This window comes from Natator depressus, chromosome 1, assembly GCF_965152275.1.
Source record: "Natator depressus isolate rNatDep1 chromosome 1, rNatDep2.hap1, whole genome shotgun sequence".
NCBI lineage: Eukaryota > Metazoa > Chordata > Testudines > Cheloniidae > Natator > Natator depressus.
The window spans coordinates 24,285,211-24,313,055 of NC_134234.1; the positions used below are offsets into that span (position 1 = coordinate 24,285,211).

General features: G+C 42.6%; 1 protein-coding gene across 3 annotated transcripts in view; it reads right to left on the reverse strand.

Annotated features, from left to right (window-relative positions):
• Positions 1-14,506: 14,506 nt before the first annotated feature.
• Positions 14,507-27,845, reverse strand: part of GRM5 (glutamate metabotropic receptor 5) — a 327,032-nt gene continuing 313,693 nt past the window's right edge. Inside the window, exon 9 of one of the 3 annotated variants that reach the window (XM_074956402.1) lies at positions 14,507-20,592. In XM_074956402.1, coding sequence (XP_074812503.1) covers positions 19,767-20,592 — 826 coding nt within the window. In that variant the 3' untranslated portion in view covers positions 14,507-19,766. The remainder of the gene's footprint in view (positions 20,593-27,845) is intronic. The other 2 variants (XM_074956392.1, XM_074956409.1) reach the window with 2 other exon arrangements.

Genomic DNA, 27,845 nt, shown 5'->3' on the forward strand with positions numbered 1-27,845 from the left:
CCCCTTCCTTGGGACTGGTTTACCCATCATGTTCCATCCACACAGATTACCTTTGCTATTAAAAATCAGCAATTCTGTTTACGTGAGGAGAACAAAGGCGATTTATTTGTGATTGGAACATCCCCTGGGGCCTCTAAAACACGTCAGGTAGTGATTGGTTACCTGGGCAAAAGCCCTCCCAGGGAAATAAATTTGAATCCCATTTCCCTCCTTAGCATCATACTTCTTACATACACGATGATTATCATAAGTAATTCTGTTCTGTTCAGTTCCATAGGACTTCATCCTCAGGGAGTCAGCCGTATTTCTCTTATAGAACGAGCTTTAATATAAAAATACTAGTCCCCAAAGTACAAATATAATGAGTCCCTGAAAATGCCAAACCCCAGCATTATAGACACTATCACTATGGCTTGAATCTTGGAAAGCTTATCCCTGTCAGTCAAATACAAATTGACTGTTAACAAAGAGAAATATTCTGAGTAAAAAACAACACATCATGAAAACCTGAAATCACATCTGACCTATTAAGTGGCCTTTCTTCTGATGACTGGGTGGGGTGGAGGGACCAACTTCTGGGGAGACCAACCTCGGGGGGGACGACCCACCACCACCCAAACCTATTTCTTTGTGTAGAGAACACACTCCCTCTGTCACATACGATGAAGCAAACTGACACGCTGCTGAAATGTAACGTCAGAGGCCATTGATCTGCTTTCCCAGGCAGTAGTAAAGGAAGACAAGGGAGCAAACAAAATGGGTAATTCAAATAGAATTGAATAAAATGAATAAATAATGAAGTAAAGCAAACCAGTCACTTTTAACACCTGCACAAAGATCATCTTTAGAACACATCCAGCCATGTGGGAAAACGCAGCAATGCGATGATGGACTGTCAGCCCTTGGCCTTAATTGACAAGGCCGTACCAAGTCATTATCAAGAATACAGTTGTATATAGCACTAATTGCAGTTAGATTTTTTATTACCAACCCTGATAGACTTTAGGCATGACCAATATGGGCCAAACCCTGCTGGCTTTCCTCACACAATACTGGTGAAGCCATTTCATGAGTGAGAAAAACAGGCTTTAGCTATGTTATTGGCTCAATTCCTAAGGGCCTGACTATCTAGCTTAGGTACGTATACAGCCCCTATTACTACAGTACCTGAGCACCTCACAATTTGTGATGTATTTCTCAGGGTAACACAGGGGCATGCACAGGAATTTAAATTTGACCGCTTTTGGAGGGGGGTGTTAGGATATAGATATGCAGGCCTGTCTGTAAAGGCCTAAACTCTAAGAATTTAGGTGTATTTTTATCACTTAGCTAGTTACAGAGGTATAAAAGAAAGAATCAAAATCACTGTCTGCCAGTGTAAGGGCCTCCTCTTACTGTGACAGTCTGAGGCCCTGTGCTTAGGCTAAGATCTTTGGCTAAGCAGCAGAGGCAGCCATAAGCTGGGAAGCGACCGGTCACATCCTCACATTCCAAACTAGTCACATTGAAAGAAGGTGCTATTGGGCTGTTAGAAATACAATCCTGTCCTGATAATGCCTATCGCCTCCAGAGAAAGGGAAGTGCCTAGAAGATGTAAAAGGAAACTTAGTTTGATAGCATCCTGTCTGGCAAGAACTCACTTATCAATAGCTGGGATGTGAAATCCTCATTTCTGTGTTGTTCTATCACTGTAGTCCCTATTTCCCTATTGTTTGTCTGTATAATCTGTCTGGTTCTGTGATTGTTTCTGTCTGCTGTATAATTAATTTTGCTGGGTGTAAACCAGTTAAGGTGGTGGGATATAATTGGTTAAATAATCACATTACAATATGTTAAGATTGGTTAGTTAAATTTCAGTAAAATGATTGCTTAAGGTATAGCTAAGCAGAATTCAAGTTTTACTATATAGTTGGCAGTCAATCAGGAAGTAAGGGGGGCATGGGAACAGGGAATGGGGGTGGGGAAATTGGAATTATGTTTTGCTAAGGGGGGGGAATGGGAACAGGGACACAGGTAAGGCTCTGTGGTGTCAGAGCTGGGAAAGGGGACACTAAGGAAGGAAACGGGAATCATGCTTGCTGGAAGTTTACCCCAATAAACATCGAATTGTTTTCACCTTTGGACTTCGGGTATTGTTGCTCTCTGTTCATGCGAGAAGGACCAGGGAAGTAAGCGGGTAAAGGAATAAGCCCCCTAACAGGGGGCACGTTAAACACACACATATTATACATAGAATCATAGAATATCAGGGTTGGAAGGGACCTCAGGAGGTCATCTAGTCCAACCCCCTGCTCAAAGCAGGACCAATCCCCAATTAAATCATCCCAGCCAGGGCTTTGTCAAGCCTGACCTTAAAAACTTCTAAGGAAGGAGATTCTACCACCTCCTTAGGTAACGCATTCCAGTGTTTCACCACCCTCCTAGTGAAAATTTTTTTCCTAATATCCAACCTAAACCTCCCCCACTGCAACTTGAGACCATTACTCCTTGTCCTGTCCTCTTCTACCACTGAGAATAGTCTAGAACCATCCTCTTTGGAACCACCTCTCAGGTAGTTGAAAGCAGCTATCAAATCCCCCCTCATTCTTCTCTTCTGCAGACTAAACAATCCCAATTCCCTCAGCCTCTCCTCATAAGTCATGTGTTCCAGCCCCCTAATCATTTTTGTTGCCCTTCGCTCGACTCTCTCCAATTTTTCCACATCCTTCTTGTAGTGTGGGGCCCAAAACTGGACACAGTACTCCAGATGAGGCCTCACCAATGTTGAATAGAGAGGAACGATCACGTCCCTCGATCTGCTGGTTATGCCCCTACTTATACATCCCAAAATGCCATTGGCCTTCTTGGCAACAAGGGCACACTGTTGACTCATATCCAGCTTCTCGTCCACTGTCACCGCTAGGTCCTTTTCTGCAGAACTGCTGCCTAGCCATTCAGTCCCTAGTCTGTAGCAGTGCATTGGATTCTTCCGTCCTAAGTGCAGGACCCTGCACTTATCCTTGTTGAACCTCATCAGATTTCTTTTGGCCCAATCCTCCAATTTGTCTAGGTCCCTCTGTATCCTATCCCTACCTGCCACCATATCTACCACTCCTCCTAGTTTAGTATCATCCACAAATTTGCTGAGAGTGCAATCCACACCATCCTCCAGATCATTTATGAAGATATTGAACAAAACCGGCTCCAGGACCAACCCTTGGGGCACTCCACTTGATACTGGCTGCCATCTAGACATGGAGCCATTGATCACTACCCATTGAGCCCGACAATCTAGCCAACTTTCTAACCACCTTATAGTGCATTCATCCAGCCCATACTTCTTTAACTTGCTGACAAGAATACTGTGGGAGACTGTGTCAAAAGCTTTGCTAAAGTCAAGAAACAATACATCCACTGCTTTCCCTTCATCCACAGAACCAGTAATCTCATCATAGAAGGCAATTAGATTAGTCAGGCATGACCTTCCCTTGGTGAATCCATGCTGACTGTTCCTGATCACTTTCCTCTCGTGTAAATGCTTCAGGATTGATTCCTTGAGGACCTGCTCCATGATTTTTCCAGGGACTGAGGTGAGGCTGACTGGCCTGTAGTTCCCAGGATCCTCCTTCTTCCCTTTTTTAAAGATGGGCACTACATTAGCCTTTTTCCAGTCCTCTGGGTCTGCCCCTGATCGCCATGAGTTTTCAAAGATAATGGCCAATGGCTCTGCAACCACAGCTGCCAACTCCTTTAGCACTCTCGGATGCAACGCATCCAGCCCCATGGAGTTGTGCACGTCCAGCTTTTCTAAATAGTCCCTAACCACCTCTTTCTCCACAGAGGGCTGGCCATCTACTCCCCATGTTGCGATGCCCAGCGCAGCAGTCTGGGAGCTGACCTTGTTCGTGAAGACAGAGGCAAAAAAAGCATTGAGTACATTAGCTTTTTCCACATCCTCTGTCACTAGGTTGCCTCCCTCATTCAGTAAGAGGCCCACACTTTCCTTGGCTTTCTTCTTGTTGCCAACATACCTGAAGAAACCCTTCTTGTTACTCTTAACATCTCTTGCTAGCTGCAGCTCCAGGTGCGATTTGGCCTTCCTGATTTCATTCCTACATGCCCGAGCAACATTTTTATACTCTTCCCTGGTCATCTGTCCAATCTTCCACATCTTGTAAGCTTCTTTTTTATGTTTAAGATCCGCAAGGATTCCACTGTTAAGCCAAGCTGGTCGCCTGCCATATTTACTATTCTTTTGACACATCGGGATGGTTTGTCCCTGTAACCTAAATAGGGATTCTTTGAAATACAGCCAGCTCTCCTGGACTCCTTTCCCCCTCATGTTATTCCCCCAGGGGATCCTACCCATCAGTTCCCTGAGGGAGTCGAAGTCTGCTTTCCTGAAGTCCAGGGTCCGTATTCTGCTGCTTCCCTTTCTTCCCTGTGTCAGGATCCTGAACTCGACCAACTCATGGTCACTGCCTCCCAGATTCCCATCCACTTTTGCTTCCCCTACTAATTCTTCCCGGTTTGTGAGCAGCAGGTCAAGAAAAGCTCTCCCCCTAGTTCGCTCCTCCAGCACTTGCACAAGGAAATTGTCCCCTACATTTTCCAAAAACTTCCTCGATTGTCTGTGCACCGCTGTAGTGCTCTCCCAGCAGATATCAGTATGATTAAAGTCGCCCATGAGAACCAGGGCGTGTGATCTAGTGGCTTCTGCGAGTTGCCGGAAGAAAGCCTCATCCACCTCATCCCCCTGGTCCGGTAGTCTATAGCAGACTCCCACCACTACATCACTCTTGTTGCTCACACTTCTAAACTTAATCCAGAGACACTCAGGTTTTTCTGCAGTTTCATACGGGAGCTCTGAGCAGTCATACTGCTCCCTTACATACAGTGCTACTCCCCCACCTTTTCTGCCCTGCCTGTCCTTCCTGAACAGTTTATAACCATCCATGACAGTACTCCAGTCATGTGAGTTATCCCACCAAGTCTCTGTTATTCCAATCACGTCATAATTCTTTGCCTTCACCAGGACCTCCAGTTCTCCCTGCTTGTTTCCAAGGCTTTGTGCATTTGTGTATAGGCACTTGAGATAACCTGCTGATCGCCCCTCATTCTCAGTATGAGGTAGGAGCCCTCCCCTCACAGACCTTCCTGCCTGTGCTTCCTCCCGGTATCCTGCTTGCCCACTTACCTCAGGGCTTTGGTCTCCTTCCCCCGGTGAACCTAGTTTAAAGCCCTCCTCACTAGGTTAGCCAGCCTGCTGGCAAAGATGCTCTTCCCTTTCTTCATTAGGTGGAGCCCGTCTCTGCCCAGCACTCCTCCTTCATGGAACGCTTTGCATTGGAACTCCATGTAAACCCATGCACATTGAATAATTTTGATGCAACCCCATAATGTCCATGTGGTATTCAAAACTGGGCCCCAGATTTGCTCAAAAGGTTTCTGAACCTTAATGCTCTCAATCTCAGGTTCAAGTCTGTTAGCCTGAAATGAGGGGAGTGCCACATGATTCATGGTTTATTTGAATATATAATAACCAGCATCATAGTTGTCACTGGGAACTGGACCTTGGAGCTCTGGAGCTAACAGCATGAACCTTTACAGTTTGAGTTAAAGGGTAGCTGCAGCAACCTCATATCCTGTGTAGACCAGACATCATGGGGATGATGGACACACTCTGAGCATTAATTATAATGCACGAGCCGCAGTGTGAATATACATGGTATTATACTGTGCATGCTCTGGAGGTTGCAAAGCCCCCCTGCCACTGCTGCCAAATCATACTTGGGTCCTGAGTCAGCCAAAAAGTTAAGCATGTTTTTAAGACATGTGCTTACTGACTTGGGGGCTTGGGGCATTTCATTGTATATAAGGTAACCAACGTCAAAGCTGAAAAAGCCAATCCATATTGAGAGGCTACCTACCTATAAATGAAATTTGCCATGTGCCACCAAAGCACATGGGAAAACTGCCATTGACTTTAATTTTAAGGATCAAGACCTTAAACATAATGAGTCCATTTAATTCACAGCTCCTTCCTCCAGCTGAAAAAGCCAGATTTTAATTGATGAGTTCTCTGCAACAACATGCTTGGTGGTGTGTACCACGCAACATTTCCCTGTGTCACAGAGCTTGTGACAGCTGGATAAACTTTCAAAATGAAACAAATGTAATTGAAAAAGTTCTATGAAACCTCTGTTTCTTACTCATTAAAAGCCCAATCCTGTATCATGACACCAAAGGGGGATTTTGCACTGGACTTCAATGGAAGCAAGGTCAGGTCTTAATTCAAGGAGGGATACATATTGGGGTCAGCTAGGACAGTGATTCTCAGCCATTTCTATACTGTCCCCAGTGCCTCTGCTGCTTTCCCCCGCCCTAGCTCAGCCAGCTGGGATCCCTCTCCCTTTAGCAGCATAGGAAAGGCAGAATGGTTGCGATTCCTGGCCCCTGATACCTGTTGATATGCTCACCAGCTTTGCTTAACCCTCAGGTGAGTAATACACAGGAGTCACAAGCATTCTGTTGGGCAGGGCCCACTGGAGATGGGCTTCTTTGAGTCTGAATCCATTTGCTGCGTGAATCCATTCTGTGTGGGCAATTTGCAAACCCTCACTGAAAACATAACAGCCACCCCCTTCCACCACACAGCAACCCCTCCTGCGGAATTCAGCGCCCCTCTCCATTGCCTGTAATATTGTCGGGAATTGCATTGCCACGCCCCCACATTTGGGCCCTTTCGATTTGCGTCCTTACAGTGTATGAAGGCTGTTGTTAGCATTGCAGAGGACATGCCTGCAAGAACGTGCATTCCTCTCTTACTCCTTAATCTTTGCTCCTCTGGCAGGGCCACTGTAGTTCCTTTCCTTTCCGTAATCTCAGCAGTACCACTGTTTGACAGCTGTAATTGCATTGCGTGGGAAGCTGACTAATCCAAACAGGACTACATGAGGGAGTTTGATTTTAGTTTTGTTGCAGCTTTTGGAACTATATATATATCTATATTTAAGCCTGTGTAAGGAAATGCTTCTATCTGGGCAAAAGGCGCTTGTCACCAGCACAAATGAAAAAAGAACGTGATCTATGTATAGTGCCTCCCAGCTATATGAGCAGTTAACACAAAAACCTGGATCTGAATGTGTTTATACAGGAGATGGGTTAACACATGGTCCCTGGTGCCTCCACCCTAGAGTTTCAACCCAGTACCGAGAAGCACAGGGGTGATGACAAAGAGTGGTTGGAAATTTTCTGTGAGAACTGTTTTTTCAACAGCAAATTGGGTTTTCGATAAAACTTTGGGAAAAAAAAGTCTGATTTCGGTGAAAAATGTTGACATTTTTGTCATTTCTGCAGTGCCTCATGGGAGTTCCCTTTCGGTTGCCTTGTGCTCCTATTCTCCTGTATATGCTGGGGTCCCCGGCCACACTACGTCTCTCATGGTGTACCGCCTTCCCTTATGAGGAGGGCACACTGTGGTGCATCGTGGAAGATGTAGTCCAACCAGGAAGTCTGACCTAAAGAGGAGAATGGGAGCATGAGGCACCAGGGCAATATTCAGAAATGAAATATTTCAATTTGTGGCCAAAATATTTTGAGTTTAGATTTTTCACCAAAACCTTTTTCCATGGACAATCCCCGCCCCATTCCCCCACCCATTTTCTGACCAGCTCTACTGATGACACTAGACCAGTGGTGGGCAACTTGCAGCCCATGGGCCACATGCGGTCCATCAGGGTAATCTGATTGCAGGCCGCAAGACAGGCATGGCCCCCCACAGCTCCCAGTGGCTGCTGTTCTCTGTTCCCAGCCAATGGGAGCTGCGGGAAGCGGTGGACAGCACGTCCTTGTGGCCCACTGTTTCCCGCAGCCCCCATTGGCCAGGAACAGCAAACCATGGCCACTGGGTGCTGTGGGGGGGCTATGCCCCCAGACGGTCAACGTCAGCAGAATGTCTCACGGCCTGCAATCAGATTACCCTGATGGGCCACATGCAGCCTGTGGGCTGCAGGTAGCCCACCAGTGTCTAACTGTTGTTTAACCAGTTCAGGCTGCTCACTACTAGGTAAACTTCCAGAATAAGAATCTTCATGAGTGTCTTCTTACCTACAAAGTAGGGACATTTGTGATTTTTGCCAGTAGGCTTTGAATGTTGCCTAAAATGAATGAAAACAGGTGCAAAGGCTGTTTAACCTCTCTTCAAATTTACTTTGATATGAATTAAAGTTATATTACTTACTTGTCCACATGTCTTTCCGTGAAGTGCCAGGCATTTAATTCCTCTCAACGTATCATGAAATTAAACTGGAGCCTTTGGTTTTATAAATAGCGTATGCACATTTGTCTTTCCTTCCTCTGCAAATCTGGTGTCGTGAGTGTTAGCGGAGACTGTGGACTCTTCTGAAGGTTGAGAGCAAGGCAGCTTCAGAGCTGGGAGCTAGACTGAACTCTTAGGAGAATCATTTGGACTGGTGATGAGACAAAGACAGCAGACATTACGGAAGGTAGTAATATTTGACTTACAGTGCTGTGAAACTCAACTTTGCATCTACCAGAACTAAGAATTCTAAGTAAGACAAATAGTTTATTCAGGAGAGGCAATAACTGAAGCCATGAACTATATTGTCAGGAGGGCCTAAGCAGTAAATAATTGCAGAGCTTGGCAAAGTCCTGACTACCCATTTGTAGTCATGAAACATAAATGCTATGTTGCATTTATTGAGCCTATTATGTGAATCTATATGTTTTTATGTTGCAACTGCACATGTGAATTAAAATGTTCATCAAAGGTCTCTATTAAAAATATCACTAAGGAGAATAAATTGTGAAAAATAATGTTGAAATGCATAGTGCTGGCTTGCTTCTGTCTTCACACAGGTGCAAGAGAGCACTGAAGAAAAAATTTGTCTTGTTTAATGGGAGCATAACACCTGCCTGTGTGTACATGCTACTATGAGCTGCTACACTAAACAGATTCTGGGCTAAATCTGCCCCATTAATTCAGTGGCAAAACTCCCGCTGACTTCATTGGAACCAGGATTTAATCCTCCATTTTTTCACTTTAAACAACTGAGAAAACAGCACCAACTGTTCCTGTTCCTAGTGTTCACAGTCAACAACAGCCTGTATCACTTTCTGTTCATTCCCTTTGTAGTTATTAGTGTGATAGGCCCTTCTTTGTGAAGGTTTTAAACAAGGTGAGAGGACAGGGTGAAAACGGTAAATGAGGCTTTTTAAAAAACAGTTTTTGTGACCTTTTTAATTTTTATGTTTATTTCTTTAAATGACCAATTTCTGATCAAGTTTACTCACTCGCAATTCAAATAAACTTTTAAGGGAACAGTCATGGCAGAAAAAGTGGTCAGCATTGAAAATAAGCCAATATAGAAGCTGAAAAACAAAATACCTAACCATAAACAGCAAGTCTTGTGTCAAACTCCATGACTGTCTGTTTCCATATTTGTTTTCTAGGCGGGTTTGCACCTGGATCCCCTGTTAGGGTTCATCTGAACTCTCTCGACCAGATTCTAGTCTGTTACACAAGTACAAGTGCAGAATAAAACAGATGACCAGTGAGTTCAGTGGTAGTATTCTGAATTTACACGGCTCCTCTATTTCTGCCTTGCCCAGTATAATGTTGTTGACGTTTTGCTGTACTCCCGTCTGCACTTTCCTCTAGGAGTGTGATAACAAGGACTTCCAGGTCTATCTTCAAGACAATTGCTGATGGTGCAATCTGAATAATCAGATAATGAAACACCTCTGTCTGCCACTGTGTGGTCGATTTGTCCGCCCAGGATAGTAAAAGGATAACAAAGAGATTGGAAACCCACTATCTCATGCTCTCATCAGCAGATAATAAAATAGATGGTAATACATTAATAATAGATAAAATAGATAACAATAAAGATAATAATAAATAATAAAGATAATAAAATAGATAATAAAAAAGATAGTTTACTACCTATTCATATAATCCATTGCAGCAGAGTTTGAATTTTCTGCACAACCTTACGGGCTTTGTTTATCTTTGCTTTGGAGCTCAATGTGCCTTGAAGGTACTACAGCTAGTTTTGCTCAGTAGTAAGAAATACGTCCACCATTTGACTAAATTCAAGCTTTACATTAGTAAAGAACCGATAGAGAGCTCAGATCGTTGACTTCTATGAGTATTTATAATAGAATGTTGACTCCCTCGTAGCCATGATCCGTTCTGGTCCTGTGGAAGCTCAGTATAGACGAGGGAATTCTAATTCATTGAAGCAACATGTGTATTAACTGGGTTGCCACTGTGCTTTCCCCCCATCTGAACAGATGCTTGGAATAGCAGCACAGCCATGATGCATAGTATCTTGTAACAAAGTGAAGTCATAATTCCAACTGCCTCCCAGTGCTCGTTTGTAAGTAACCTTGGCACAAACCAAGAGACTCCATTGGTCTGTTTTAAGATGGAGCTTGGTGGCGCCTGCCATTTGGCTCAAAAGCATTTCAACAGATGGTACTCACATATGGGTGAGGTTTGACACCGTTAAAAAATCTTTAGCAAGCTGTACTAAGCCAGATATGTCAGGCTGAAAGAAGTCCTTTTATTTTAAACATTGCTGCTCTAACTTGTGGGCAACATTTTATATGGCAATTGCATAATTATCCAGTGCCTCTTTAGCCAGTCTATAGCAGTGAAAATATCATGCAAGCCAACAGAGCAAGGTACTCTAGGAGGAAATGCAGTCAGTTTACACTGAACACAATCCTTGACAGATTTCTCTTTGGGTTTCCATATGGCTATGGCATGGAAATCAGTCTCCTCTAGGGTAGTTAATGAGCTCCCCTCTGCTGTTGACAGCTCCTCCATCTGCATTCTGCTTGATCTCCATGCAGCCTTCAATGCTATTGACTATTTCATTTTATGTGAGCCTCCAGAGTAGCGCAGGCATCTCTGGCTGCCTCCTTTCATGGTTCCACTCTTATATAACAGATCGTTCCCTAAGTCTGGCAATAGCTTTTCCTTTCCACCTCTTCTTAACAGCATCTCAAGATTCTATTTTTGGCTCTCTTTTTTTTCTATCTCTCTTCTCCTTCTGAGTCAATTTATCTCAGCTTTTACTCTTCAAGTGCTGCTTTTAGGCTGTATATCTGAACTGTCATCTCTTTTCACCGGTTTTATAACTTCTGCTTTGACATCTCCCCTCTGCCTATCCTGATGGGCTGACATTTCATTTATAGGCTTATTATCTCAATTTTATAGATGAGGATAGAGATTAAAAAACTTCCCCAAGTTAGCACAGGGATTTTGTGGCAGAACTGGGAACTTAACCTTCATCTCTTGAGTCCCAGAGTCCAGAACCTTAACCACAAGGTCATTTGGCTTGTGTGATTTTTTGGTTTGCTTGTGGTGTCACACAAATGGCTAGAATGCAGAAGCCATTCTCCATCTCTGGTATCTCCCTCCTTGGCTCAGAAATTCTTCTATTTGTCTCCAGAGACTTGACCCTGAACTGTTCTTCATTGGTGTGTCTCCCAATCATAAGTTTGGAATATTGTCGACACAGTCCAATGCCTGGACGCCATCTCCAGCACTGTTTATATCTGTGTCTGTGGCTTCCCCAAATCCTAGATCTTCAGGTGTCAGCATGTGCAGAATGCTGCTTGCAGCTCTTCATGTGTACCAAGGAGTGTGACCACATCACCCATGTCTTCAAACACCTCGACAAGATTCCTGTTAATTTCAGGATACAATTAAAAAATTCTCTCCTTCTCAGAACACTCCGTGGTCTTATTCCAAGCCAATGTCTGGAGCATGTCTGTCTCTACTTCTCTCCCTGGTCTCTTTGCATATAGCAGCTACCCCCCTCTCTGTTCTCTCCAACAATCTCATCACATTCCTGCCATCTGAAACAGCCGCCTTCTATCCAGCTGCTTAATTGGCACTCCATCTCTCTTCAAATCTTTAACATCCCTCTCCGGCATTGCCTATGTCACTTAAGTTCTCTAATCCTCTGTTATTAACCCATTCAATGAATGCTTTAATTTGTGTCTCATAGTGCAGTTTTACACCACGGCTCTGTGCAACTTACTCATTCCATATATGCAACACAAATACAGCAGGCCCCACAGCAGCAGCAGTTTCATGGAGACACCTTGGAACTCATTTCTGCTGCACTGGCTGAGTAACTCCCCCTAGCAGCCTTGCTGGCACTCTGGTGAACAGAATGGCCTCAGAGACTGAATTAGCCCTTCATCCCTTGAGGCAGTTCCTGAAGATCCAATCTGAGTGAGCACTGGCACGATAGGGTCGGGGAGCTTGCTGCCTTTCTTATAGCAAAGTTGTTGGATGCCCATCACCTGTGGTGCTTCCTTCCTGTTGGCAGCTCCAGACTCAACTACAGTCCCTAGTTCCCTCCAGAGAGCAGACCTGCTGGCCTGTGTCTGAAAAGAACTGGCAATATTTACTAGTGAAACAGTGGGCTCCTTTCATCGTTGTTTAAGGAAGCCATGTGGTATGGTAGTCAGCAAGTTACCGGGAAGCGTGGGGATCGAGTGTTTGAAGCTAAGTGGAACTATTGAGTTACTGTGTGATATTGAGCAAGAAACCTGACCAGCTTGGACTGCTAGAAAATTGGATAAAATACAGGACCTCACTAAAAACCAGATGCTGCTTACAAATTGAACTTCTCTGGATAAATGTAAATACATCACTAAAGTCTTCAGCTATTGGAAAGAACCAAGTCTAATTCTGACGCCATGACTAATACATAATGCATTCCACTGTGGTTTTGTCACAAGTCCCTCACAAGGGGAGGCATGTTGCTGCCCGGTCCTGGAGAAGACTTGAAGGCAGTTGGACCCAGATCCTCAAAGGTTTTTAGATGCCTTGAAACCAATGGGAGTTAGGTGCCTAAATGACTTTTAAGATCTGGGCCATGGTAACTCTGAGATTCACCATCTGTGTTCCAGGTTCCTCTTTACTCTGTTGGGAAGTACCAAGCACCAGGTCTGAGGTGTTTGGGGAAGGGGGAGCTAGGACTCCACCCACTTTGGCCCTGATTTGTCTACTTATGCAGCACCTGTCCCCGGGGCCACTTTCCCCCTTACACTGTTCCTGTGATCCAGGTAGTGGGAATTAGTGCACTTTACACCCTCCTACTTCCTTGTGGTGCCACACAATATTTCTATGAGCTCCATGTAAGGGCGGTGAACTCTGATATTGTTATGATTAGAATAACTACAGGATTCAAGTTAGTGAAGTCATTTACTAGCCTCTCTAGTGGGGCACCTGGTTAATACTAGTGTCAAATCAGGAGCAGAAGAGCTGTTAGTAGGAGATTGCCATCAGAAGGAGGTAGGTTTTCTTTTGCCAAGAGGACAGTAAGCCAGTGTTCCACAGAACGTGCGTCTACCAGACATTATAGCAAACAAATATAACTCAGTGAAATAACCCATTGTGTTTAAAACGTGCATACCTTCGACTGCATGGGGCTGACTTGGCTAAAATTTCTCCTGCTTTTTTAAACAACTGTCAATTTAAAATGTAACAGTGTATTTTTCCGGAAGCAATTTCTCCCTGCAGTGGAATTGTTTACTTTGAGATCTGAATTTTTTGAGCTGAACAAAGGCACAAAGGACAGCTGGGTGATTTTTAACAGGAGTTGGAGGCATGCCCTTCGTGCCATGGAATGCCCTCCCTTTCAACCTTAAGTAGCAAAGAAAAAACTCCAATAGACTTTATGGGAACTTGTCCCAAAAATAACAGGCTTGATTCTCATCTCACTTAGGCCCTGCTCAGAAGAACGGGAGCCTACATTGTTTTGGTACCAATCTCCACTGTGCTCAGTGAAATTATTCCTGATTTGCACTGGTGTAACGGAGAGGGGAATTTTGGAATGGAGTGTGGAAGACTTCTAAGAGGAAAGGGCTCTTTAGTCTAGCAGACAAAGGCATAATAAGATCAAGTGGCTGGAAGCTTAAGCTAGATACATTCAGGCTAGAGATAAGACAAGGCACAACTTTTTTAACAATGTGGGTAACTGCCCATTGGAACCAAGATCTGTGGTGGATCCTCCATCACTCAAAGTCTTTACATCAAGATTGGATGTCTTTCTAAAAGATATATTCAAGCTCAGACACAAAATGCAGGCTCAGCGGAGAAATTACTGGGTGAAATTTTATGGCTTGTGTTATGCAGAAGGTCAGTCTAGATGGTCATAGTGGTCTGTTCCGGCCTTAAAAATCTATGAATGAATCTATGGATCAGGGCCAACATTGCTAATTATAAATGGGATAATCCAACCCACCTTTGTGAATTATGCACGCTGGTGTGCATATGTGTGTGTGTGTGTGTGTTTATGGGGTGGGGAGGGGTTAGCCCTTTGCAGAATGTGGGCATTTGTATGACCCTCAAACGGTTAGTATGCTGGCTCACTTGATCCACAGAAAAACATGTGAATAACATCTTATTAAAAAAATCAAAGTTTAAGTCGTATCACAGGATTTTTTAATACTGTTCAAAAAGTACCTGACTCTACATAAACATCAACTATAACATGATGTAGACAACCGAGAAACAAGCAAATGTATTTTTAAATGCTAAAATAAATTACATTTATACAGGTAGACCGCAAAACCCAAAGCTGATAAAAATGTTAAATTTTATGAAAAATCTTTTTCAGTTCACATCAAAATAATTTTACATTCTCTATTTTTTAATAGTATAAGCAGCAACATAGGAAAGGGACAAACACTCACAGAATGTTTAAAACCAGATTTTCATAATAAGTTATTAACAAATAAAAAAAATAATAATAATTACAAGCACTTGTAGCCCACACAAATCTTTTAGAATTGGCACCATCTCTCTAAAACATCTATATTCTATATAGAGTTCAAATTACAAATACCACCAGCAGCTGCCATTGAATCCTATCACTACATATAATATACATAGTATATTTATTCCCATTTGGCAGATCAGAGTGACTTAGCTGTTTATTATTTAGAGTTTGCACTGTCGTTGCTCAGACAAGAGAAAACCAGCCACGTATGCCAAGTCATCAAGGAGATGAATTTCTTACTTACCTTTATGTTTCACTGATCTGTATTATTTAGTTATTTATTCTTTTCACAGTATAAAATTGTAAATGGCAACTACAGAGATTTCAACAGCTTAGGCGTAATGACAAGCTGTAGCAAAAAAGTGACCTCGGGTAGTTCAGTCAAAGTTCCAACGTGTGTCGGACATACTGGGAGTATCGCATATGACTCTTGGGGAAACGTTTTAATTCTCTTTCTGGGAATCAGGAAACAACAGTAAAGCCATGACCCGTTTCCTACTTATGGATAAATTATCCGCACAACCCTTGACATTTCCAACCACAATTTTATTTGTCTATAGGGATACCTGCTAGGTAAGTGGTAAAGCAAATCCATGGGGAAGGTTCTAGCCACTGAACTAAAAGAGTTCTCTTAAGAATTAATCTAATCAACTATTTATGGTGTATGGATCAAGCAAAATCTTAAGAAATCTCTTTCCTCCTACCATCCCCTGATGGAATAAACAGTCAATGTCTACACTTCACTGGCCATGGCTAGACTCAGATCTCATTTACACTGATGTAAACCTGGAGTAAGACCTCAGTGGATTTCCACTGGTGTCTGTTGAGATAATGATCTAGCCATAATTACTCATCACAAACACAGTGATCTGACTTCTCTCAGAAACTGGCATTTGTGATAAATCTTCCCCTATTTTCTCTCTTTCTGTCTGGTGGGGTCTGGCTGTAGTAATGAGCATAAAGATAATTTTCTCTCAGGCATCAACATTTGCACCTATGTTCTCTATCTAGTTTCTTTTGCTCTCTAGGTAAAGGTTCACAAATGTTTTCATGTGAACCACATGTTAATCCAGAGATTGTCTCATGGATCACCTTTCCTCCTAATCACACTCACATAGACGACTTCCCCTCCCATTTGTGATCACAAACATTCCTGTACCAACCATAGCAATTGCGTATCTGCCCAAGTAAGTTAAGGAAAGTATATAAGATATTTTTAGCTATCATTTAATGCTGTTTCACAGCAGGAAGTCAGAAGAAGGAGCCAGCACCATGTGATTAGCCAGGTCTTCAGGAGCCATGAGCAAGTGCTCTATGGACCATGATCTAGGAACCTCTGGTCTAAGATATCTATAGGAGGCCAATCACCAAGTATCTTAGATATTTTTAGATGAGAAATAGGAGGGGATACATCTCCAAAGTCATACAATAAACAGCCAATTTTCAAATACAGTTCTGCCTCATTTTTTCTAGCACTTTACACAAATGCTTGTAACTGGGCTGCTGTAGTTGCTCACTTTATTTCAGAAGCATGGCTTCCAGAGAGGGCTCAGACCTGCACTCTCCCAGGGCTGGCCTTCAGAGCAAGTGTGGGGTTTTGGGGATGTCTTCACTGTCAAGAATGTTAGTGTTTTCCCTGCAGTGTAAACAATTTCCTTTCCAGCAGCAGAACTGGAAGGTAACCCATCATCTATTTGCACATTGTTTACTCATACTCTGAGGTCTTCCAGGTGGGAACCTTGTCTTCACATCTCCCTGTAAAGAATCTAGTACACTAGTGGTGCAAGGAAAATAATTATTAGAACCTCCAATTTCTCTCCCTTCCTCCACCAAATCCTCTGGACTCTTGCTTGGGACCCTACAGTTCCATAAAGCTGCCTCTGACTCTTCCAATGCTTAAGTCCTTTGTGTTGCTCCTCATTATTCCCACACAACTTCTCCTATCTCTATAAAATTCAAGTAAATCTCCCAAGGACCAGCCTGCCCAACAAAATGTGTTCTGCCATCCCATGCCTAGTACTAATAACAAGCTATTCTTCATTGCTGATTAGATATCAAAGTCTTGGAAGTCAAACAGAGAAGAAAAGTACTATCTCAACAGGGCCAGTCTTGCATTCCTTGAGCATGCAGAACTTCCTCTACAGCAAACAGGAGTACAAGGAAAGTGAATCCTTAGTGACAAAAGCAAAGAGTGTTTAAAAGATGGCTAGTATAAAGTTAGGGTCCTAATCAACCAATAGATGGAAGCGGTACCCAACCATTAAACTGAGGGATGAATGCATTATTGGCAATATAAAAGAGATGAACAAACTCTGAACAGCAACAGTGGCCAGTTAGACTGAATGATTCTTCAGAATTATGACCTAGGAGCTGTGTAACAGTGAATGCATTATTTATATTGTATCATGATTTGATAGCCTTCCCCTCTTACTCCTTCTTTTTTCTTAAAGAAGACTGATTAACAACACATTTTAAGGGACCACTTGTACAATCCTTACTCACACTGGTAATCACTTACTCATGCAAGCAATCCCATTGAGGGATAATTGTGTAAGTACCTGCCAGCATGAGAAAGGAGGCTACACAACTGACACATTTGTTTAAGGAGTGGCGGGATACGGGGAGAGAAAGAAGTAAGAAGAGGGGAGGGGGAAGAAGGGAGGGGCACTTAATATATAATATAATAATACAGTCCCTTTGAAAACCACCCACCTAAACTATCCACCCACCTAAACCACCCACCTAAACTATCCACGAATGAAAGCAGCTCTGTGTTAAAGGAAAACATATACAGTACCTTGCAAATCTTCCATGTACAATATTTCAGATAGTTTCATAGAGGTTTAGAGTCCCTACTAAGAACATATATATTGTGTTCCTGATTTGAAATGCCCATTTTTCCAGATGGATCAAGAAAAGTTAAAAGGTCTGTGTCTCATAAGACACAGGCAGTTAGTTAAATAAAGAATTACTATTCCTTGAGCAAAATGTACTGGATCAGGTTTAGGGGAGGGTGTTATTTTATAGTGGTATCATTCAGATATTTTGTTAAAAAAATTAATTGAATGGAGAATTGGGATGTATGGTATAAAATCATGGCAGAGCTAACTTAACAATAGAATAGTAATACTCTTTGCTGAAATGAACAAATGTGCTTTCACTTTTTAATCATATGAAATTTTTCTGTTTTAAAATGCCTGAAAAAAAAAACATTTTGATTGAAAAGTATTTGCAGAGCTGCAAAGAAATAAGATTAGTGAGTTTAAAAAATAATACACAGCAGCCTTATTCCAAGGCTCCCTTCCATAAGGCTATCTTCTATATAAGGCTGCATCAACTTGACTTTTAATTACAGTAAATCACCCACCCCTTCATACCATCCTTATTTATAAGAAAAAAACCACAAAATTTTGGCACCTGAGGATAGCTGTGTCATTGGGGGAGGGAAGGGAGAAAGTAAATTATAATGTGCATTGTTTCAACATAGCTATCAAAAATTATGTTGCTTCTATTCAAATTTTAAATCTCTTCCTGCATGTATTTAAAAATGCCATGACAGCATGAAGTGTACTAAACTGTACTAGTAGATATTTTGATACAGGAAAAAAAATGTCAGTAAGTCCCTCGCCTCTTCTATGAGCTGCTAAGAAACAAAGAAAGACTCTGTTAGTTTGTATCTCATTAGGTCCCCCTTGTTTGAACATATACTCTGTATTGCTTTGAAAATCTTCTTTTGTCACAGTTCATAGCTGCAATGCATCTGCAGCTAACTAGAGTTAAAATCGTTGCTTATTGAAGAGTAGCTAAACCACCTCTAAGCCACAGGGTTTTTTTCATAAATGAATTATGATCATGACAATCCTTCCATTGATAGTATTCTTTCATCATAATCCAGACTGCTTTCTCAGTATTCTACCTTTATAAAAACTGAGAAAACCCATAGAGTGTTTACCTGTTCCTTAAAAGCAAAGGATATGGGAGCCTGAATAAGCATGGTATTATAACTGGCAATATTACCATAAGAATGACCATAAAAAGGTGTTAATTTCACAAGGGAATGCAGCTATGCTATAGCTCAATAATACTGCTAGAAACAGAATATTCTCCTCAACACTTGTCCTGATAAGGGAATTACAAAACAGTACTCCAGAAAATATTTTTTTGCTACTCCATCATTGGCTGGCAACGTGGTGAAAGAGTCAGGAAATCATCCTCACATTTTGTTGCTATGAAGGTGTATCCAATGTGAATAAATTGAACTTTTAATACTTATAGAAGAGAATTTCATAAACAAATCTGTAGGTTGAGAAGTCACTTGTAAAGCCCTCCATATTGCAGTCACACATTGCAAAGCCGCAGTTTATTGTTATCTACACGTAGCATGATACGCTTCAGCAAGAGTTTGGTCGTTATGAAGCATACGTTACTGCTTTTTGAGATCTTCCTAGAAAAAAAAGAGCCTGACACACTGGGTGCCAGGTTTTGAGTCTGTTAGAAAATGTACATTCAATGTTTGGTCTTCTATTCTTGATAATAGATCAAGGTTCACTTCTGGGTAAGGAATCGGAGTAAATAAAGAAAACATTGTACAGTCGCTTACAGTCTACTTTTTTCATATATTGTACACACAGTTCATTGTTATACTAAAGCAAAGCACTTGGTATGTAACTGATTTAACAGACTCCTTATAAGCCCTCAAAAATAGATGCAGTGTTTCTTAAAAGCCCATGTTTTGTAAGGCCACGAAAATCTGCTCAAAGTTTTGTTTCTTTAACACAGCATAATTAATCCGATGTTTCCATTTATCGAATAATTCTCTATTGCCCCCTCCGTTCTTTACATGATGACCCAATGCCCATCACTGTATCTGTGTAAACACTGGAGATCTTGAAGGCTTGGCTGTCCCCGCTCTACCTGCTTGTAGCTGTCGAGATCCAATGGTGTCTTGAACTACATTCACAATGAAGAAGAACTTTGAGAGTAATCTCTTATGATAAGCTTGTCATACTTCGGGGAGGATGGGATACAAAGAGCTGATTCTGACACTGGAGAGCCGGGAGATGTGCTCCCAGAATCAATGGAGTCTCTAAAAGGTGAGGGAGGAGTTAAAGCCACCAACTCCTCAAGATCTTGCTTCACCGCTGGTGCCTCCGAAGTACCTTCTTTGATGCTGCCACATGAAGGTTTCCTAGCAGACTGCGATGCACCATTGACTTCAATGGCAGGGAGCGGCTGGATCTCTGCAAAAGTGGTCATTGTTGTAGGAAGCTGGATCTCTCTTGGGATCAGGTAGGAAGAGCAGAGAGGAGTGGCCACCATTGCCCCCGGTGTGGCTGTTGAAAGCATCATAGAGTTCAGCTCGCTGATGTTGGCTGTGAAGCGTGTGACCACACTGCTGATTTGCTCCATCAGAGAGCCTTGGGAGGAACTGCTTCGCTGGGCACGTTCTGTCTGGGATATGGGGACATCATCATCTGTTCGGCTAATGGAGGCAGTCCTGTGGCTCACCGTGCTGATAGGCGAGGGGGTCTGTGGCTGGAAGTGAGCTGGGTATTGCTCCTCTGCTTCTGAGACGTCATAAAGCATTTTGGCACTGGTCTCTGGAAACGTGGCACTGCTGCTGTGTCGGCTACTGTCTGTGCTCTTCGAAAAGGGCTTGATCACGGCGGTTTGATTAGGGTTCTCCTTTTTGTTGATGTGGACTGAGAGCCTTTGCCAGAGGTGCGCTCCCCTGCTGCGGCTCTTCTCATTCTGGGCCCATGTGACCGATTTTCCATTAGAGCTGCGAATGAAAATGAGAGAAGATGCTGGCTTACATTTAGCTTTTAATCATAATGACTCACTTTAACTAGCTCATTAAATCACGAACAGGGACAGCTGACATTCTGGCACGTATACGTCAGACGCGTAGTAAAGCTGATGGTAAAAACAATATATTCTGCTACGGAAAAGAACAAGCACTGATGCATGCCCCAGTTAAGCAGAGGTTACAAGTGGCAACCTGCTACAAGGATGCTCGTCTTGCAATGATTACAATAACCTGGTGAATTAACTTCCCACAACAAATAAATTCTCATTACTTCTTTCGTATTAGGGGTACAAAGTGACTCTTCAGTGTACTAATCGCAGGTAATCCCAGGCTAGGAAAACAAGATCATCATACTGCTTGGCAAGTTAGGGCAGCCACAATCTGGCCTGGTCAAGTGAAATTTGATTATATACGGCTTTCTGGAGAAGCTGCTGACTTGTATTTAAAAATCCCAGTGGCATTACCTGTCCAGCTTGTCTGAGCAGAGGCTGAAAATAACAACTGGTCTCTGAAGAACAGGAGAAATGAAGTTGTGCCAGCCTGGCTCTGATACTTGTATTATAGACATTTGTTTGTAATAATAGCGTGGCAATTTTCCCTTACGGCTCACCTCGGTCTCAAAACAAAACTCACAAATGGATCATGATGCATCCATTCTGGAGGCATCAAAGCAGTGACATTAGCAGGAGACTGAGACTGGTGGGCAGTTTTCATTTTCAGGCTTGGGTCAGGTATGTCACTCAGTTAATGCACCCAGGATTTTTAATTGCAGATCAGCTCAAAGCAAGAGATTGTCTTTGAGGGAAGTAAGTGACTCACAAACTGTACAAGGGCCATTTTTCTGGCTCAATGGCAGGATGAGTTTTCAGACAGTGAGAAACAGTGGCAACATCCTGCTTTCCCCTCCTCCTGATCTCCTTTCAGGCCCTCATCATAGAGACATCTCCCCTTACTCTTTGCTCAGAGCCTCCCCAGCACCAGTACATCCCCCTATAAGAGTGAGGAGGTTCCTGGTCTCTCTCACACACAGTACGCAACTGCTCCTTTCACCTCTTCCCCCCCTCTGTCAGATTGGCCATGGGCGTGTGCCTGGGCATGCCCATAAAACTCCCATACATTCACCTGTGGCTCTCAGGATTAAAAAAAGACCATGAGCAGTGGTAATATTTCTCCAGAAAAACAGAATGTGACTAAGAAATGATGTCCACAATAAAAACATAGGTCCATACATACAAAATTACATACAGGCATGATTTATATACAAAATAACGGATTTTTTAACAAGTTATTTTGGCTTCCAAAATATTTGCAACAACCATTTACAGTTTTGGAAAGACAAGCAAATTTGAGATCCTGGTTGTGCTAGAACAAATTATCTTAAACAATGTGTATTAAAGCTGGAAGTCACTACACTTCAACTTTTTAGTTTGTTATGAAATAGTTTGCAGTACTAGAACAATGGGAATTTTGTATAGAGCTTCATAGGGTGCTTGCAGTTTGCAGGGAGTTGCTATTGATTTACTGTCTCTTCCAGGGATCTAAAAACCTCCCAGTGAGTGTGAACAAAAGAACTCCTTCTGGTCGATTCATATCTATGGTTACGATATATGGAGATACAGTCGATCATGTAACATGACACACTGTGACACCTTTTTTTTTTTTTACAAACAAACTCTAACAGACGAACACAACCTAAACCTCTAGGGTATTATCTGTTTGGAAGCAAATTAAGGCTAGGCTGTCCGATAACCTGTGTGGGTGCATAACTGCATAAGGGGGAATTATACTCCATTTCCACTCCTGCAAGCCCTCTTTGCACTCCTACACAGCTCACTGGACATCAGGTCTGCACAAGTAAGTGGATGCTGTGCACCTACAGTTCCCCAGTTCCTAGCAAGTGGGTGGGGAGTGAGTGGAGCTTTGGTTCTCTCCCCCACCACCCTCAGCATGCTAGCCAGAATAGCTGTGCGTCCATGGGGCGGGGGCAGGAGGCTAGTAATGTGTGACTAGAATAGATCAGCAGCAAATCACTAGCCCCTTGAAGGAAGGAGGGAACAGGGAAGGACTCATGTTTACCTAATGTATGGTTCCATCCCTCTGCTGCGCCAGGGGTGACACACCAATGTGCGGCCCCTTAAACAGGGCAAGAAGAAACAGCCCATTCTTATCCTTAGCTTTGATCCATTCTACTCTTCACTGTTCTGTCATTCTGATTCATAACTAGCGACTGCTCCTTTAAGCCAAAGGGCCTGACATGATTCCTATTCACTAACAGCCAGATGCCGGACCAGCCCTATGTGGTTGTGAAGGGACATAAAGAGAAAGTAATAGGAGTAATATCCCCCCCATCTACCTGCATGGCCTCTTGGGTTACTGTAATTGTACCAGGTGCAAGTAGACTTCTTGAGCCCTGCACCTCTGTGACCAGTTGGTAGAGAAGCTGACAGTCTTGAATGAGAGGGGTGGGGGTGGGAGTGAAGAGCTGAGCCAGCATAAGGAGAAGAGGAGGAGGAGAGAAACTGGGAGAAGTAATTTTCACCTGGGAGAGCCTCAGCAGCAAATTAACTCTTTCATGGAGCAGCTGTGACTCCCTTGCGTTCCAATTCCTTCTGTGGGCCAGCCTGATGGATGCAGCTGTGCACTGCCCCTCACACAGGGTTAGAGGGAAGGGCTCAACCTAGCTGCATCTGTGGCTAAAAAAAGGAACATTGGCTACTTATGGAATTTTCCTGAGGAATGACTGAATGGGTTGGCCCTTAACTATTTCAAGTCCCTTGTTATAACCAGCTGAATTTAGCATGCACCAAGTGAATAGCAATGTATCCATTAAAAAAAAAGCCCAGACATGAAAAGTCAACAACAGTACATTCAGCAATAATTAGAACATTAATTTCAGACATCCAGCTTCTCTGTTATACCCTGCTGCTCCTAATTCCTATTCTATCACCTAATGCAGTATTAATAATGTCATAAGAAGAACTGATCTTGCTAATCTCTCTGTAAAAGTAATTTGATCTTATCTTTTGAGGGCTGTGTGATGCTTGGTAGGGCTGCACCTTGGATTGGGGAGTGGAGGGGAAGGATTGATTAAAGTATCACCTTTTCAATTCCTACTCCAACTACATAGTGCCAAGTTAACTAAATCACACCACAAAGTGCATGCTTTATAGAGAAATAAATAGATAAACACGGACAACATAGACCATGATGCCTGCTAATGGATTATCACAAACAGTTGTTTATATTTATTGGGCCGGACTATGCCATGTTCTGTTGAGTGATGGGAACCTTTTGGTCAGTGATATTCTAGATCAAGGATTCTTCTTACCAAGAAACTTTGCTTCCTGTCAGTTTCTCTCATGGGGACAGTATATTTACTCTTTTCAGCTTCCAAATGAATGCCAAAATGTCTTGTGGAGTACAGAATATATGCTACTCTGTCGTGCAAATCTTTTGGTTATGCTGTTCTTCGCTGGATGGGTCATTGATTATAATCCAGGGACGCAAACTTCAAGACAGTGCCAAACATACAACCCACAATACAAATTGGGCACTTTTTTTTTTTTTCAAAGAAAGGTCTTTAGTGGTGACACATTTTTGTGTTTTTTATTTCTTTTTTACAGGGTGGCTAACTTCATTTTTATGTACTGGAAGATCTCCTCAAAACCTGTCACCTAATAAATTTTATTCTCAGCCAGTTTGGCTTACAATGACCTAACATGTACAAGAAATTTAAGGCTTTAAATGAGGCCTTTGAAGTCCCTAACATTCACATCTTCCCTCTACAAGTGTCCACATATTCTGGTAGAACAATAGCTTGTGTACATTCCTTATTCTCTTCCACTCTTTATTTTCTAATCTTCTAACTGGGCTTTCAATATTTTTTAATTTATGAATAGTAAACCAATGTCTTCAAGAAAGAAAAAAAAAACAGAAATGAAGCCAACACAAATGAATGTTTTCCCCTCTACCTTTTCTCTTTACTAATTTAGCAAATATTATTTTGCCCTTTGTTTTTGTTGATGTAACCGAAATTCTGCATTGTTTTGCTCCTTGTGTTTCTGGATATCTAAAAGAATGTGTAATGTTCTTTAGTCAGATGCCATTATAGAATTAGCAAAGGAAGCATGAGGGCAGTGACTGTGCTTTGTGGAGGGGATAAACGAGAAGGAAACATACTGAAAGTCACATAAACTGGAAACTCTCTATTAACTTTATAGCAAGATTGTCATTCCCATGGATTACTTGAACTTGATATAAGTAATTTGGTGAAATGCTCTTAGTCGTACGGTGTGAATATACTGTCTTCCTCTCTTATTAACAATGGGTAATATATTGTACACCAGTGCAAGCTGAAAATAAGTCATTTATTTTCTTACTAACATCTGTTAGCTACAGTATGTAACTATACATAAAACCCACGGAATTCCATGTTTGAGAGACAACCTAAAACAGAGAGCTACACATTTAAAACTATACATTTCTTGAAAGCAGAATAAAATGAAACTATATTTTTAAATGCTGCCTAAAACTGTACAGACCAGATTCAGTCCCCAGTTACACTGCTGAAAATCCGAAATTATTTTGTCCATTTCAGTGGTGTTATTCTGGATTTCTTATCCAAGTCTTGACAAAGTCGTGGTCTGCACACAAACTTTCATGGAAATGAAAAGGTCTCAGTTAAAACTGATTTAGCTATTTTAGTGCAAGTGTAGGTCTGGATGGTCTTGTTTCTGGAGAAAACTCAATTAGCTAAGGTTGGCACCTAAACTGACTTTAGCCATTTCTATTCCTAGCCTAATGTGCCCACATACAGACTTGAACAGAAATAATCATATTGTTTTATGCAACTAATGTAGTTAGGGCATTGTCTTACTCTATCTGTTTAATGAGAGGCCCCTCCACCCTTCTGCCAAGAAGGATTCTTCAAATGCAAAGAAAACTGATAACAAGAGTCCCTTCTCAGAGTTCTCTGCCACCACCTTTTTGAAGACCTCTCTAAATAATCATTCTCTCTGAAAAAGTGCTGAATAATATTAGCTACTTTATCTAGTAATTGACTTTCCCTGACTGGAGCTTTGTGTGTGTGTCCTGGCACTGGTCACTTGGGCAACTGGCAATTTCAGGTTGATAGAAATTTTTTTGAAATGGCCCAAGTTCCTTTATCCTTCGAAGACGACAAACCATCCAACTTCTTGCACAGTGCTACAGACACTTGGGTGAACTAAGTGGCTTATATGGACAGCCTCAGTGAGCCTATAGAGAATGTACAGTTTCTCGAGAATGTCATCTCAACCTTTCTGTCCACTTGATCGCTTAGAAAATGGCACTGCCAGCAATGTCCATTTCCCTCAACTTGGTGGACAACCAAAGGAATCCTGGCCATTTGCACTGTAAAGCTGATGCTTCTATATTCCTTTGGAATTTCGGTGTGGATGGCTTTGGTGGGTTGCTATCTATCAGCTTTACCCTTGGTCTGAATTACTCTATTATACAGGGTTGGGCAGAAATGTGCCCTGGATCCTGCTTTATATTTCTCTGAATCAGACTCAAGGAGTCCCTCTTCTCTGAGGCAAAGGTCTTCCCAAGAAAGTGTGGAAGTCCAGGGGAAGAAGAGATGAGGAAATTCTTTTTTTTCCCCTCCTTAGATTGTATGAAGCGTTGGAATGCTCGGGATCGCTTTTGAAGGAAGACCCACACAAGTCGTACAGTGGGAGTAAGCAGGTAAGCCCTTTCACTGCTCATCTGATATGCCTCTTTTAAGGCTCCCTTTACTTTTTTTAGCGAGGCTCAAACCACACTTTTGAGCAGGGTTCCCTGAAGTGTAGGGATGAGGCCTGCTTGTGTGTGTTACAGCCATATTCAAAACAGTACCTCTGAGGAGGGAGAGGTCATGGGGCACAGGAAAGAGGAGGAGCACCTCTGATGTCCTCTACTGGCATTACTCACCTGCCCTCCTTAATCATGTGTGCTCGTTGGCAGGTGGATGAGCCTGGTTTAACTGCTGGTTATATTACTTTGCATCAGCTGACCTGCTGTTGGGATCAGTCTCGGACTGAGTGCATTTTGTCTCAGTGCCAGGCCTCCTGTTCTCTTCAGCTGCTGCTGCCTGCTGAGTGCTGCTTTGAGGAGGCGGTTCTGTAGCGTCCCCCTCATCAAATTCCAACAGCCTGTGGGACCTGCAAGCTGAAGACACAGGCTGGGCCTGAAGCTGAGGGGAAAAGAGAGCCCCTGTACCTGGAACCTGGATGGTCCCCTGCCACAGCTGCAATTTGGAGCTGCCCACCCACTGAGCTTCCCCAGCTGCGGAGGAGGAGAGAGCAGTAATTGGGGGAGTAGCAGGAGAGGAAGAGGAAAGCAACAGAAGGAAAATAGGATGGAAGAACAATGTGTTTCATGGCTGAAGTAGTGGAGAGGTCTGAATGGTGCAATCTATCCACCTCCGCAAAGGCAGACATTTCTGGCAAGATACTAGTGGGCAGGACTCCTGGGCTCACCCTGATTGACAGCTCCAGCTGCCTCTGAACAATCAGCAGGAGAGCAGTGGTGGCAAGTGTAAAGACACATCCTATCTAGGCTGGTTAGGATTTTAATGACCAGCTTTATTAAACACAGCAAATAAAGTGAATAAATAGGCACGTCATTATTTCCCCCAGTGACACTGTAATTCCACTGTGCATAAGTAGCTCACTAGTGACGTATCCATCAAGCCACACAGCTTAAAAGACTCCTATGCTGTGTGCTTTGTAGAGATAAGAGGTAACCAAACAAATCAGACTGGAAATAAACACTGAATCACACAGAGCAAGCATCCATTTTGTCCTAGCCTGTGTTCCTGGGGGAGCTGTGCACCCATTGCACTTTGACTGCAGATCTGTCACGTGACAATGGCAAAGAAAAAAAAAGAGTTGCTTTCTTCTAACACTGAACAAGAAACTTTGTTCATATTATTCCTGAAGACCCAGGGACCTCGTGGAAGAGACACCATAGCAGAGATACCCTGGGTCTGGTATCTATACACTAATTCACCAAAGAGCACCATGTAAGGTCTCTGTTGAAAGCCTGGGTTACACTGGTCCTCATAATCATTGCAACATGTATTTACAGATAACATGTAAGGAGTTATGTATCTATACAGGAAAAATACATTCTCAAGGCCAACAACTTGGGGCTAGAAACAGGCAAGAGATGTTTATCTATCTTTCTGGCTACATGTAAATTGAGTA